Genomic DNA, 16,531 nt, shown 5'->3' on the forward strand with positions numbered 1-16,531 from the left:
GGTGTCATCAGTGAATGCGTAGATTGTGTTTGAGTTGAATGTGGCTGCACAGTTATGAGTGTGCAGGGAATAGTGTAGGGGACTAATTACACAGCCTTGGGGTGCCCCTGTGTTGCTGGTCGGTGAGGAGGAGGTGATGATGCCGATCTGCACTGATTGGAGTCTGCAGATGAGGAAGTCAAGGATCTCGTTGTGGAGGGTTGACAGAGTTTCAGATCTTTTACTTCAGTGGTTCTCAACCTTTTTCTTTTCACTCATGTACCACTTTAAGTAACCCTGATGCCACAAGTGCTCTGTGATGAGTAAGGATTGCTTCAGGTGGGATGTGAGTGGGGAAAAAAAAAGTCGAAAACCTCTGCTCTCGACCCAAATGTTACTGAAATATTTTGCTTGAGAAAAATTGTCATTGGCCCATTTCCTGGAGTTATGAAACTGTGCACATAACTGTGCACAATTCGGTACGATTAATACAAACTTTTTTCTTTTCACCCACATCCCACTTTAAGCAATCCCTTACTCATCACAGAGAACTTATGGCATAGGGAATACTTAAAGTGGTATATCTTTCTTCTCTTTGGCTTGGCTTCGCAGATGAAGATTTATGGAGGGGTAATGTCCACGTCAGCTGCAGGCTCGTTTGTGGCTGACAAGTCCGATGCGAGACAGGCAGACACAGTTGCAGCGGTTGTAAGGGAAAATTGGTTGGTTGGGGTTGGGTTTTGGGTTTTTCCTCCTTTGTCTTTTGTCAGTGAGGTGTAAGTGGAAAGAAAAAGGTTGAAAACCACTGCTTTAGTTGGATCACAAGTTTCCCTGGTACAATGGTGTTGAATTCTGAGCTGTCATCAATGAACAACAGCCTGGCGAAGGTGAGGTCCAGGTGATCTAATGCAGAGTGGAGGGCAAATGAGATGGTGTCTACCGTTGACCTGTGGGGCTTATGAGTGCTGGTCCATCCTGAGCTTGGAGCTGATTTGTTCCATAACTAACTTCTCAAAACACATCACCACGGTTTACATCAGTGCCACTGCTCAACAGTCGTTGAGGCACGTCAGCTTGCTGCTCCAGATCACCAGAATGTTGAATGTTCTCTGTTTCCAAGCACATTGAGCATGATGCCAACAAATAATTGTTCATGTTGATCCTATGGCATATAATCCTGTGGTGTGTGCTCAGTGCATCTCTCAGCACATACTCATGCAGCCTGGAATGTGCCAGTCAGCAGCATTCTCTCACCAACATCTCAGCACGCTGGAAGACCTCCAGAATACAGCAGATGCAGTTTTTTTTGGCATCTGCTTGTCATATCTCTGTGGATGTGTATTGCCTTGAGTTCATATCTACATTAAACTCCACCAACCATTTTTAGCCCATCTGCGTAATTGTTCCAGCTTTTGATGTTCAGGTCCTGTTGTAGTAATTAACTGATATCTTGGGGATGCATTAAAGTTTCCCACATTTTGCTGACCTCCAAAGTGCTGCTCATCCACTAATTAAGCACCATTTGTTGATTGCGCAGTTTTAAAAAGAATTGGCTTGTCAGATAACGATGTGAAGAATTTTCTTTGGAAGCGTATATTTTGACTTGTCAAATAAAAGAAAATAAATTGGAAATGTGAAGATACTGTGTGTGAAAGCATGCACAAAGATGTTATGTTGATTATGTCGGGTTTTAATTCCATTAAGTTTCCATGATTAGGAAGCTCTGTCATTGTCAGCCACTGCTTAATTCCTTCCTTCAGGTGAACAGCTGCGCGAGGGGACGATACTTCACTCCCAGCTTTGCGTCAAAGCTCCCTTGTAATTTGTCCAAATAAGCTGGACAAGATAATTAGGTGGGTAGGTTTTCCCTTCCCCTTGAGTGAAGTGGATCTGTGTTCTGATTGAAACAAAATCCTTTCCATCCTTCTGGACGATAACAGATGGACTTGCCTGAATACTCTGTCAAAGCTCAGAAGTGGCCTCAGAGCTTTAAATAGAAAGGTTACATTTAATCGTTGATAAGTCGGGTAAAAGAGTTCCATTTTTCAAAACTTCTCAGAAGATTTACCTGAACAATATGGAAAAAAAATTAAGTGCTTTTTGTTGTTGGGCAGCTGAACAATTGGAATGAGAACAAGTGGCCCCTCTAGCTTATTGCTTTTTTTAATGATACCGCGCAGGAGAGGGCCCTTCTATGCCACCCAATAAATCAAAATTAACTGACCAAACCTCCCCCCCCCAACCACTTTTTGGAATGTAGGAGGAAACATGGGGAGAGCATTCAAACTCCTTATGGACAGCGCAGGATTTGAACCTGTGTCATTGATGGTATAATAGCAATGCACTAACTTTGCCACTCAATTATGACTATCCTTGCTGCCCTCCACTACCTCCTGAGAGAACAGTGGCACTTCATCCCTCAACATCATTCCATGCTCATGCCCCTAAGTTTCCCAACAGATTCATTGAAAATTAAGGCACACTGTTGAATTCACATTCAGATGATGATGATCATCAACTAACATCTTGAAGGACACCCCCCCCCCCACCCCCCATCACCCTGATTACAACCAGTGCTACTTTCAAGTAGAAGGTACAGAAGCTGAAAGACTAGCCCCTCATGACACAAAATGCTGGAGGAATTCAGCGAGTCAGAGAGCATCCTCGAAGTAATGAGACAGTCAACATTTCGGGCCAACAATCGACATCCGGGTTTTGGGTTGACATGTTAACTTCCACAGATGGGTCAGAGAGCATCCTCGAAGGAATGAGACAGTCAACATTTCGGGCCAACAATCGACATCCGGGTTTTGGGTTGACATGTTGACTTCCACAGATGGGTCAGAGAGCATCCTCGAAGGAATGAGACAGTCAACATTTCGGGCCAACAATCGACATCTGGGTTTTGGGTTGACATGTTGACTTCCACAGATGGGTCAGAGAGCATCCTCAAAGGGATGAGACAGTCAACATTTCGGGCCAACAATCGATATCCAGGTTTTGGGTTGACATGTTGACTTCCACAGATGCTGCCTGACCCACTGAGATCCTCCAGCATTTTGTGTGTTGCTCCTGTTCTGCAGCCTCTCTTGTTTAATCTCCAGGCTCAAGAATAGTTTCTTTCCAATAGATACTGGGCTCTTCAACCTCTCCTTATCTCACTAATCAGGAACTGCCTTTCTGCACCACTGTAAAACCCCTTTTTATCTTGTGAGCATCTATATTCTAACTTTTGTATTTATTATCTCTTTTTCAATAAGACTTTTACCTTTTATTTTATTGAAGTACCTGTTCAGTTGCAGCAAGTTAAAATGTTGGTCCAGATGTACATTGTGCATACCCATGCCAATAAACTCCTGTACATCTGAGGGAGTAGCTGTGAGATGCTTCTCTCTGATATGATGATAACCACATTTGGTCTCAGAAGATCAACCATGCGGGTGATGCTGCATTTTTCTCTACCCACTCGGGCCATTCAGAGGCAGTAATTACATCAGTTCTTGCTGCCTGTGGAACATTGATACTTCCTTTCATGTGTGAAGTGAAAAATTCTCCGAGTTGTCCCCAGAAAATAAATGAGGTTGCCACCCACATCCATCTGCAGGGAAGTCGCCCGCAGGGGTTGGTGTGGCCGTGGTATTTTGACTCATCTCGTTGCAGGTTTGGGAGGTGGAAGTAGTAAAACAGGGGTTGGGGAGCTGCTGATCGAAGCTGCTTCATTCTACTTGGTTTCAAATGCATTTGGTATGTCTTCCCCTTCCAGGTGCAGGTGAGTCTTCTCACAATCTCTGAGAGCCTGAGCCTTCTAGTTTATGCAGAAGTTGTAAAGGGAGCAAGTGATGTTGCCAATAAAGGCAACTGTGTGTCTTCACCTGCACTTGCTACAGTTGTCGGGGTAAGGAGGGTATATTTGGTTGGTGGTAGATAAAATTAGAGGATGTAGATTCAATTTCAAGTTTATTATCTGAATGTACGTTCAACCACTCAAAACAGTGGTTTCCCAGATACAGAGCACATACATTCATGTAGAATTTAGTGCATAATAATTGCAGATGTCATTTACAATAAATACATATAAATATTTTTGAATAAGTTACGGTTCAGGATACTGCTCATCAGTCTCGCAGTCTGCAGGAAGAAGCCTGACAGTCTTGATTTTGATCCTCCTGTACCTCCTTCCTGTTTATAGTGGGTCAGCGATATTGTGTGATGAATGGAAAGGGTCCTCAATAATCCTTTGAGTTCTTTTTGAGCATTGCACCTGTTGAATGATGTCATTAGAAGAAAGGAACACCCCAGTGATCCTCTTATTGACTTCTGGTGTGAAGCTTTGCAGCTCCTGTCCCAAACAGAGATGCAGCCTGACAGGACACTCTCAACTGTGCTCCTATAAAATGTTGTTAAGGTGGGGGTTGGGGGGAGGGGAGGGGAGGTGGATGGCAGTCTTGCCATCTTCAAACTCCTTTCGAAGTGCAGGCATTGAGAGATGATCCTTTATCTGAACACCAAGGAATTTTGTGCTGTCTTCATTATTACACTGATGGTTCATTGGGAGGGTACCATGGGTGAGGCACAAGAGCAGAAAACACGATGTTATAGTAATGCTGCCGCAGTAGCATAAGAGCATGGTTGGAAAGTGAGGGTGCGCCTGGTTGAAGTTGGTTATCGAAGATTTGTTTCCAAATCCATGACCGAGCTTTGGACAGAAGTAGGACTCACGGGCCTGGACACACGATCCTGAGGTGCACTGGTGCAAGGGGAAGCGAAGAGAGATATTGAGAAGAATGGGAGGCAATCTTTTTTTCTCCCAGAGCATGGTGGAAGCACTCCCAGAGCAGAGTCACTGATAGCATTCATCAAAAATGTCCAGACAAACATTTGAATCACCTTGGCAAAGAAGTCGACAGGCCAAGCTGGAAGATAGGATTTAATACAGATCTTCCTCACACAATGCTTACACCAGGGCTGTTGACAGGTGGGGACTTGGGAATCTTGTGCCAATGGCAGCTGCCCTTCCATCAGCTCAGGTTGTTACGGTTCAGTGGAGTTCTGTGTCAGTCAGTGAAGGAGCATCTCGTTCAGGACATCTTTGCTTCAACTCAGTGGTTTTCAACCTTTTTCTTTCCACTCACATACCACTTTAAATAATCCCTATGCCATAGGTGCTCTGTGATTAGTAAGGGATTCAGGTGGGATGTGAGTGGGAAGGTAAAGTTGAGAACCACTGCTCTAGACCCAATTGTTACTGAAATATTTTGCTTGAGAAAAATTGTCATCAGCCCATTTCCTTTGGAGTTATGAAACCGTGGATATCATGAGTCAATTAGGTACAATTAAAACAGTGGTTCTCAAACTTTTTCTTTCCACCCACATACCGCCTTAAGCAAACCTCTTCTAATCACAGAGCATCGATGGCATAGGGAATACTTAAAAGTGGGATGTGAGTGGAAAGAAAAAGGTTGAGAACCACTAATTTAACTGTTGTGATGACATTTAAGTCTGTTAAATGGTTTTACAAGGTTTGAATATGTTCAGATTTGGGTTTTTTTTTGACTGACATTAAGGTTACATAGAGCTACATAGAACAGTATAGCAAGTACAGGCCTTTCAGCCCACATTGTCATGCTGACCTATATAAACTGCAACAATGATCAATCTCACCCTTCTCTCCCTCACACCCATAACCCTTTATTTTTCTTATATCCATATGTCCAAGAATCTTGTCATTATTCCTATTGTACCACCTTCCATCACCACTACTTGCAATGCATCCAGGCACTCACCACTATCTATGTAAAGAAAATACCTCTGATCTCTCCTCTAAACTTCCTTCCACTTGCCACAATCAATTGTCCTCAGGTATTGGCCAATGTTGCCTAAGGGGGAGAAAAAAGGTAAAGGTGCTGGTTGACCTCCCTATCAACATCAGTATGGATTGCTTAGAAAACATCCTCCACAATCTCCATCAGTACCAGAGCACCACAGGACTGTGTTCTTAGCCTCCTGCTCTACTCACTTTACACCTATGACTGTGTGGCTCGGATCAACAATGACACCATCTACATATTTACTGCCGATAGCATGGTAGTGGGTTGTATAAAAGGGGGGATGAGTCAGTGTACAAGATGGAGATTGAAAACTCAGCTGAATGGTGCACCAACAGCAACCTTGCACTCTACGTCACCAAGACCAAAGAGCTGATTGTGGACTTTAGGAGGAAAAACCAGAGGTGGACAATCCAATGATCAGTGGGAGATCAGAGATGGAGAGGGTGAGCAAATGTAAATTCCTGGGAGTTACTATTTCGGAAGTCCTTTCCTGGACCAAACTCCCTTACCGTATATATGCATGTAATTGTTGAATTTTGTGGACCAACTTTTAGGGCAAAGTTTAGGGCATTGACTATTACATGCATACTACTTTTGACTGCAGTAAGCATCTGTGTCAGTCGGGGCATCGGGAGCTCAGTGGGCCGAGACTGAGTGGTAAGTCTGTGGTCAGGGTGTGGGAGCTCCAGAGGGTGGGCAACTCGGGCGAAAAATAGGCAAGGTCAACTTTGACACGATATATGGAAACTACTAGATTTTGGGGAGAAAAATATGAGGGGTCAACTTTTACACGGTATCGCCTATTAAGCTCATCCATATCGTATAAACTATTACATGTGTATATACACTATATTATCGTAAAGAAACACTGTCTCTACTTTCACATGAGTTCATGGAGGTTTGGGATGACGTCAAACCTATGCAGATGTGTAGGGGAAAGTGTGCTGATCAGCTGCACAATGGTATGGAATGGGGGCACCAATACCTCTGACTGAAAGGCCTGCAGAAGTTGGTGGACACAGTCCAGGACATAACACGCAAAATTCTCTCCACCATCCACAGGAAATGCTGCCATCAGAGAGCAGCAGCAATCATCAAGGATCCACACCACCCAGTATATGCTCCGTTCTCACCACTGCCATTAGGAAAGAGAGATCAGTGCTACAAAACATATACCAGGAGGTTCAGGAACAGCTTCTCCCCCTCCACCATCAGACTCCTCAATGACAAACTCAATCAGAAACTCATTTAAGGACACTTTATTTATTATTGATTTATTTTAAAGAATTGCACAGTTTGCTTACACTTCCTTTGTTTATATTTCTTTCTTTTGCATAGATATCTTTGCACAACAAATTGTGACAGAGTCTATAGATATGTTTTTGGAAGCTAAATTGGGAAAGGTTTGTTACTATCGGTCACATACCAACACTTTAAAACAGATCTTATTTAAAATACTGGAGCTTTGCTAATGCTAGACATGTCGGAGACTCAGAGCCTTCGCAAAAGCTTTGGAAAGTGCCAAAGAGACTTCACTAATGGATTGTTGTTTACAAAAAGGCAACAGATGAAAGAGCTTGTCAGAGCCGCATCGTCTTGAAGGGAACTTGCTATTCTAGGAGGGTCATGTGGTTTTGCAAGCAGAGAGAGTAAAACAGGCTTTCTCTCAGCGAGAGAGAAAGACACAGAGATCACTTCTACACTGCTACAGTCAGCAGCAGCAGCTGGGACTGGAACAGGACAAGCTGACAAGCTTGTGGCAAACCCCATTTGAAAGACAGGTTGTGAGTGCTTCGTTCAGCCTGGTCAAAGCCCTTGTGGTTCATGCGAGAGGAGAGGACTGGCTGTCTAATGTTTCACTTGGAATAGAGAAACAAAAAGGAACTCTGTCGTGACCTGATCATCTGGAGAACCCTGAGGTGGCAAGTTTCATCAGCAAGACACTGAAGTGGCTGATGGAAATAAATCAGTTGTGGATGTCCTGGAACAACAAATCTCTCTCTGAAAACCAACAAGAACCTTCCTGAGCAGTAACTATTTACCTTTTGAGCACCAAAGCCTGGTGAACTTTATAAATGTTAAATTCTATGCCCAGTATGAGAATGGCCTGCAATCAGTGAATTTGGAGGAATGAGAAGTGAGATTGGATTGTGAACCCAATAATTTTTCTGAACTTACACACACATTACATACACATGTGCTTAGAATTGGAAGAGGCTTAAGTTAGGTTAAGTAAGTCAATAGTGATAAGTTAAAGTGTGATTGTGTTTTCATGTTTAAAGATAATTAAAAATAACTTTTGTTTAAGTAACCATTTGTCTTGGTGAATATCTATTACTGCTGGGATTTGGGGTTCTCTGGCATTGTAACTAGAAATTTTGCCTGGCCTGCAGGAAAGGGAATCTCAGGCTGGTATGTGGTATCATATTCAGTGTGTTCTCTGACAATAAACCTGAACACTGAACTTCGAACATATTCAATATTCTTCCATTGATCCGCCTCTCATACTCCATAATTCCAAGGAGAAAAGCCCTTGCTCACTCAGCCTTCCCTCATAAGACATATTCTCCAATCCAAGTAGCATCTGGTAAACCTCTTCTGCATCTTTCTTCAAGCATCTACATCCTTCCTTTAATAAGGTGACCAGAAATGAACACAATACCAGAGGGGTGGTTGACCAGAGTTTTATAGGGCAGCAACATCACCTCACGGCTCTGAAACTCAATCCCCCGAGAAATGAAGGCCAAGACACCATTCACCTTCTTAACCCTCCTCTCAACTTGTGCAGGAACTCTGAGGGATCTACAGACTTGGACCCCAAGATCCCTCTAATCCTCCACATCATTAAGAATTCAGCGATTAACCGCACTCTCTCCATTTGGCTACGAACTTAGCAAGTGCTTCACTTTGCACTTCTCCAGAGTGAATTGCTTAGGAATTGTCCAGCAATCCGCTTTCTCCATTTCACCCTCAATACAGCTGAATGGATGGTGGAGATGATGGAGAGGTCCTTAATTTACTTGTCCCAGAGTTAGTTTCATTCTGCATGGTAAAATAGCTGAAAATGACAACATTCACTGAAGCATGGAGGGGTTTCCTGTGGAGATGTTGTGCCAAGGCTTAATGACAACAGGTCACGAAATTGGTGATGAAACTTGATTTCCAGCTGTTGGCTCAAGCTGGAGAACATTCTTTTTAAAAACAGAACAGCAAGTTCAAGCCACAGGCGGAACGATCTTCATTTATATCAATGTGTAAAACGTGTCAGAGGATTAAGTTACTGCAAGACTCAATGTTGTAGCTGAAATGCAATAATCTTTTTAAAATTCATGAATGATTATGCGTCATTCCATTACAACTGATTTCAATGGATAATCTTTCCTTAAGAAACTCAAATAATTACCCTGACTCCAACAAGATTGTGAGACAAAAATTTAAACCACAATTACCTCATTGTTTAAAGGCTCTGATGGAATCAGTCTCAATGCAATACACAAATGTCTTGGGGGGGGGGGGGAGGGGGGAACTCAGCAGATCATGCAGCATCTATATGAGTTAAAGGGTGACCAACATTTTGGACTTGTGGCCTTTGTCAGGAATAAGCAAAAACAGGCAATCGCCTGAATAAATAGGTGGGTGGAGGAGTGATGCAAGTACTGGAACTGAAGGCTTTTATTAGCTCTAGATGGACGGCATCCCTTGTGTTGCTGGCTCACACTGACCCGGGGGTCAGGGATGTGGCATCACAGCCTTTATGGGGAATAAAGGGGAGGAGTCACGATCCAGTCAGAGAAAGCAGGGTCAACAGATAAGGTCAGTACATTTACATATACAAGTGATTTCACCAGGTTCATCCCCTCTTTTTAAAAAGAAGTCCTGGGGGAGGGGTTGTGGTGCAGTCAGGCACCCTCGTACGTTCAGTCTGTCTGGCGGCCTCCTTTGGCGTTGTGACTGGTGCACCTCCGGTGGTGCGAGGCCACCCCCCCACCCCCACCCCCACCCCCGTTGGTCGCGGCTGCTCCTTCTTGGTCGGCCCGGCTGGGGTGCTTGGCTGAACCGGGGGTGGAGTGAAGGAGGAGAGGAGGAAAAGGCAGTGGAAGGAGCACAGGCTAACTGGTCATTGGTGGGAGGGTGGAAGAGAAAGAAGCTGAGATGTGACAGGGGAGGGGTTGGGTTTCTGAACGGTGAAGGAGGGTGGGGAGCTGGAGGTACGGAGATTGAGGGTGAGGGAAAGAGAGAGATCAGGGGAGGGGATTGACAGAAGATGTCGGTGTTAATGTTAATGGAGGCTGCCAGTCTTGAATTTCAGCTGCTGTCCCTTCACTTTGTGGGTTGCCTCAGTTGGGGAAGCTGGAATCATTCATCAAGCAAAAGAAATGAAAACTGCATTTCCAAATTTCTGTAACTATTGTTTGGAAGTGCAAAAATATCCCTTTCTCCTCCAGGTCTTGTTTGATTCTTCCACGTTAGCTCCTCTTTGTCCTTCTTTCTTCCATCGAGACACTGAAACAGAATTTATCACACCTCCAACTATTTCAGTATCACTGTGAACCTCCAGCAATCAAGGCATAAAGTAAATCGGGGAGACACGGTTTGTCTTGCGGTTGGTGCAACACCCTTACAGCGCCAGTGACCTGTGTACGACTCCGGGGCTAATAGGTTAATTGGTTGCATTGGTGTACTTGGATGCCGTGGTATCGTGAGCCGGAAGGGCTTGTTACTGTGCTTTATCTCTAAAAATTAAAATGAAATAGTTTGAACTCATACATTAGTTGCATAGCAAGTGATGATTGTATGCATGCAGAATGATTTTCTGTCCTCGTGAAGAATGGACACTGCTTAGTCAGAGTTTTGCAGCACAGAAGCACTTGGATGGGGCATTGTAACTATATGCTGAGCAAAGTGGCGACTTTCTGCCTCATGGTAAACAAAAGTTAAGGATTTCATGTATGCTACATTCTAAATATAGTATTATGTGTCAATAATCAAACCTTTGCCTTTACCTCTCAGAAGCACTTGCATGGGGCATCGTAACTATACCTCTCAGAAGAACCACTTAATGAGCAAATAGATGTTAATTTGCATCTTGTCTGTTCACTCAAGTGCAAGATTCCAAGGCACTTCATGAATCTCCCATCTTTTCAGTATTTTGGAAATATTTGGCTCTTCCAGATCAGAAGAGAAAACCTTCAGGTATCTGTAGTTTATGCAGTTTTGCCAAAGATGTATGATGTATCTCGATCTCAAGTTTAAAACACTGAAGGTGCCTTAAACTTGCCTGATTGATGACAGATTGAGCACAGGTATCACGAAAGGCAATAATATGAAAATTTAGATGTGCTTATTTAAAAATCCAATGGCTAAATTTTGAATATAAACATCAATGTTTAAACTTACAGGCTTATGGAAAGGCAGCATCTGCAGGCTTTAACCCCTGGATATCTGTCATTCTTTGGTATATTGGCAAGATACCCCATGAAAGAGCAAGACTGATCACTGATCTGCTCATTGATCTTTCCAGGTCTCATTGTTTCTCATTCCCATTGCTTGTTTCCACAGGGTGACCGGCTTTCAACTTCCATCGCCAATTGTCAGCACAGGTTCCATTCTCACTCTTTGGTTCACCACGGACTTTGCCGTCAGCGCACAAGGATTCAAGGCTATTTATGAAGGTAAAGGCCCATCTGCGATGTTATAACGACTTGTGTTTTGCACTCTTGTTCTTTTGGAGCTGCTGTTTCAGATGTCACTGATATTTCTTTCCCAAAAAAGAGATGTGTTGAAAGCAGAGAAATAAACCAAGGGCAGAGCTGAATAAGTTTAGCCTGTGTGATGATAATGATTGGAACAGCATGACATTTACCGCAAGGGTTGGTCTATCTTATTCAGGGCTGTTGCCTTCTGTACTGCTGCGTTATGCTGGCTTACGCGTTGACCACTTGTTGGCCAATAGTTCATGGTTAATTGTACTGTCCCTAATGAGCCTGAGTGCCTTCTCCCTTGCGGAACTTGAAAGGTTAGGTCTGTTTAGAAAACCATTTTAGCATGCTATCCTTCAAAATGAAACATGGGAAAAGTTATGCTCTGGAACTATGAAGAATATAATAAACACAAGGTTATGTATAATACAGTATAATTGGTTACACAGGTTATATATCACACCCCAAATGTTAAAAAAAAATGACATCCAACATTATCAGATAGATGTTTTCGCTGTAAGGAGGAAACGGGAACAACAGTACATGCAATTTGGGCATGTGAGAAAGTGAAAAAAATTTGGGAAGATCTAAATCAGATATTAAATAAAATCACAAAAAATAACATACCAAAAAATCCAGAGATCTTTCTTCTAAGTAATATAAGTAGTAAGGAATTAGACCTCAAACTGGATGAAGCGCAAAAAAAGATTTATTATGATAACATTAGCTGTAGCAAAAAAATGTATAATGTCAACTTAGAAATCAGAAGAGAGCCTGAGATTACAGCAATGGTACATGGAAATGAATAAATGTATTCTATTGGAAAAAATAGCACATAATTTAAAAAATAAAGTCACATTATTTGAACAAATTTGGGAACCGTACATGGAACATAACAGAGAGGGCCTATCGCGGACCTCCACCCCCTAAAATGATAGAATGAGAAGAAGACGAAATGACTTGATCCAGTGTGTAAAAGTAGATGACACAATTTTCTTGTTTATTTTCATTGTGTGATGACATTGTTTAATGGGCTTATTGTATTGTATATGTTGAACGTTTAGTGGGTTTGGAGGGGAGTGGGAAGGGGGGAGGGAAGGTAGGGGGGAAAAGGGGAGAAAATGCCACTGTGTATTTTGAAGAGGGAAATGTTTGTATGTATTTTGATTGATATGGTTCACAGTGTGGAAATTTTTTTTAAAAAGTAATAAAAAGAGAAACAGCAGAAATATAATGTTGGGGGATGGACATGCAGGTGCTGATATTAGGTTGGGATAGGATCAAGGTCACCACCACAGGGACAAGGGCCGCATCTTCAATTCGAAATTCCTGCCAGCTTCCCGCTTTTGTCAACACTTCCATCTCCTCCGTTTCATAAAGGGGGTGCCCATCCCATTCAGAACATGCTTGTGCAGAATTTATCACATGTCAAGGCTCCTGTCATGACTGCTGCATTGCATGGTCTTCAGCACTGGCTCACCAAGTCTGCCTGGTGTCCAGCAGTGGATGAGAGGGGTGCAGAGGTATATTTCCAAGGCAGCAGTCCCCACGGAAATCAAGTTCAAAATCTGCCACTGGCGGAAGCTCGTCAGTCTGCTTGAGGCAGCACTTGCTGGGACCCCGTTTACCTTCACTGATGCCTGAATCGCAACAGAGGTATGGATGAATGATTTGCACCCTAGAGTCCTGAACTCTGTCAAGTGTGCTGAGCTGTCAGAAGAGAAATAAATTCACCAGCAGAAAGGACAATTACATTTGCATAACTTTGGCAAGAGCTAAAACCAATAATAATGCATTAATAAGATTATTTCTTCATGTATCACATTTATTATTAAATTGATGAAATAATGTAATCACTTGGCAAGCTAGAGAAATAATTTAGCCATTTGCAGCCCAGAAGCCAACTACTGAAACATCACAAGCCTTGCTTTTAGATTGCAATCAAGGATTACAAGATGTTAAATCTGTCTGGGGAATTTTTAAGCTCCTTGATCTTTGCCTTCTGGTTATCAGTGGCTGTTCTCTTCATGGAAAAATAACAAGCAGTAAATAATGGAAACTTCACAACTCTTCTCCTTGATACGTTGAAGGAATGAGGAAACTAACCACAATCATCGATCATGGTAATTCCAAAGATGGGTCACTGTGCGAGGTCATGCGAAAAAGACGAAGACAGATCCAGAAACAGGCGAGGATTCATTGCAAATTCTCTTTCAATTATATCACTGAACAGAGGAGAGTGTAGTGCAAGTGGCTGAGACTAAATGACCATGCACAAAAGCACTGGGGAAGCTCAGCAGGTCACGCAGCATCCACAGGAAATAAAAGACGATTGATATTTCCCGTGGGAGGAGGCATCTTGGACAAGAGGGCACAACTTCAGAACGAAAGGGCGCCCATTTAAAACAGAGATGCAGAGGAATTTCTTCAGCCCGAGAGTGGCAAACCTCTGGAATTTGCTACATCAGGCAGCTGTGGATACCAGGTCACTGAGTGTTTTTAAGGAGGAGATTGATAGGTATCTGAAAGGTTATGGGGAGAAGGCAGGGGAATGGGGCTGAGGGGGAGAATGGATCAGCTCATGAAGGAATGGCTTCATGGGCTGAATTGGCTCCTCTACTTCTATGGCTTATAGACATTTTGGGCCTTTCTTCAGAAGTGTCAAGAATCAAGTGGACTGGACTCTTGAATTAAAAGATGGTGGGGGGAGGGAGTGAAATGGAGGGGGAGGAGCACAGGCAAACCGATAAGAGGAAATAGGGAGGGTAGTAGCTGAGAAGTGATGGGGAGAGGCAGATGGCTAAGAATTTTTTTCTCTGATGGAAGGAAAGGGGGTGGGAACTGAAGGAAAGGGGGTGAGGAAGGCGGGGGCAAGGTGTTAATATATACAGTATTGGACTTCAATATTGATGCTGTTTGGTTGAAGACTGCCAAGATAGAATAGGCCTGCATTCGTTGGAATTTAGGAGAATGAGGAGGGATCTCATTCAAACATTTCAAGTGTTGAAGGGTATGGACATTGTAGATGTAGAAAAGTTGTTTCATGGTGGGTACATCTAGGACAATAGGGCACAAATTCAGGATTGAAGGGCATCTGTGTAGAACACCAATGCAAATAAATTCCTTCAGTCAGAGGGTGGTAAAACTGTGGAATTTGTTGCCACAGATGGTTGTAGAGGCCATGCCATTGGGTGTATTTAAGATAGATTCTTGATTAGCCAGGACATCAAAGGAGAAGGGCGGGCAGTGGAGCTGATTGGGGGAAATGGATCAGTTCATGATGAAATGGCAGGGCAGACTTGATGGGCTGAAGAGCCTATTTCTGCTCCTATGTCATGGTCTTATGGTGTTGTGTCTCCAATTTGCGGGTGAACTAAACTTGGCAGGACATGAGGCCATGGACAGATAGGAGAGTGTAGCAATGGAGTGTGGAACTGAAGTGGTAGACCTCAAGATGCCTTGAATCCATGAAAGAGCAAACATTACAAGTTGAACCTTAAAAATCACACTTCATTTCAAATTCATACAGAGGTGAAGGCCTGGTTAGATTCTTGAAAGCTGACAGGAAATGGATGGAATGGTACTGCAATAAAAAAAAAATCGGAAATGACCTGATCATTTAAAAGTGAATGGAGCTCCTTGGTCTGCAGAACAAATTGATCCAAATGCAGTGCTCAAATTCTGTGGCTGCATCACTTTGCAGTTACTTCATGAAAGTGCTAACTCGGTGGATGTGCAATTGTTTGGGGACATATCTTGTGTCTTCGGTCAGTGACCCTTCTACCTCAAGCTTGACAGTCAAACAAACCCAGGTCACCCTGAAAAAAATGACGAGAAAATTGGAAATTAATTTATTCACAATCATCAAATTTCTCTTCCAATTCATTTGCTGGAATCCAGTAAATAGGAAAAAATACTTAAGTCTGAGCAGGAAACGGAATTAGGCTTTTTTTTTAAATAAAGGAGAACCCTTTCAGGACATTGCTGCCGCGTTTGTTTCAGTGCCGAGTGCTTCCCACGTTTCCCCATCATGCCTCAAATGTCCATTAAGATAGATGAGGCAGGCTCCATCGTAAGATTTAACAAACACAAAATAGCCTCCTGGTCTAAGCTTCTGGACACCAAACATTCACAATTGTTTGACTTATCCTGTGGGGGGGGTGGGGGGGAATTGAATGATTTCTCTATGCTTTCTCCTTTTGAGAGCACCAGGAAATAGAATAATTCTGGAAAAAAAATACCCATTGATGGGATTTTCTTTCTTCAACATTTAAAATCTGTGCCATTGCCATTTGCAAGTTTAAAAATTGTTGAATGTGTGTGAATCAATGGATATGTTATTTTTATCTCAATGGGATTGTTATTTTGTCTTTGCTGACTGCAGTGCAAGCTTCTTCCCACAACACTTTTGAAGCAGTTGTTGAAATGCTTGTCATTGTGATTGTGGAAATTGTGTTATTTTTAAAAAATCTTCCATACCTGAATGTATTTTTATTTGCTTGAGCTGTTCTACAAAATTCTTTATTTTAATTAGTCAACAAAATGAGTGAGAGAAAGGAATCTGTTTGCATTAGTGATTATGTTGGCCTCTGTGTTTGTATGTTTATACATGCACACATGTATTGCACAACTAGATATGTTTTGTCACATTTTACAATAAACATGCCACACTGTATGGACATTAGCCTGCGGTAGTGTTCAGGCATGACCCCGTGTAGCATTATCCTGGATTGATGTTAAGGTGACTTGAAATATTGAACTGACTGTTCCACAATTGAGAGTAGCGTGTTGAGTTACTGAAAGATGCTGATGCTGGATTTCCCATGGCATTTGATTTGTGAATGTATGATGCTTGCAATTCCAAATGGGCTTAAGAATAAGACTGTGTATTTTCCAAATTAGGATGATGAATTTCAGCAGTTACATATGGGTTGTTCTTTCAAAAGAAAAGCCAGGTTGCACAAAGAAATTAAATGTAAATTCCTCTCACTGCATACATAAACAGCCACAAATTTAAACCATCTG

At 42.6% G+C, this 16,531-nt stretch overlaps 1 protein-coding gene across 1 annotated transcript in view; it reads left to right on the plus strand.

Moving 5' to 3' along the window:
* LOC138736174 (CUB and sushi domain-containing protein 1-like) overlaps positions 1–16,531 on the plus strand; it is a 2,349,200-nt gene that overhangs the window by 366,630 nt on the left and 1,966,039 nt on the right. The window contains exon 4 of the mRNA XM_069885244.1: positions 11,367–11,479. Coding sequence (XP_069741345.1) covers positions 11,367–11,479 — 113 coding nt within the window. The remainder of the gene's footprint in view (positions 1–11,366; positions 11,480–16,531) is intronic.

This window comes from Narcine bancroftii, chromosome 6 (assembly GCF_036971445.1).
Source record: "Narcine bancroftii isolate sNarBan1 chromosome 6, sNarBan1.hap1, whole genome shotgun sequence".
NCBI classification, from domain to species: Eukaryota; Metazoa; Chordata; class Chondrichthyes; order Torpediniformes; family Narcinidae; genus Narcine; species Narcine bancroftii.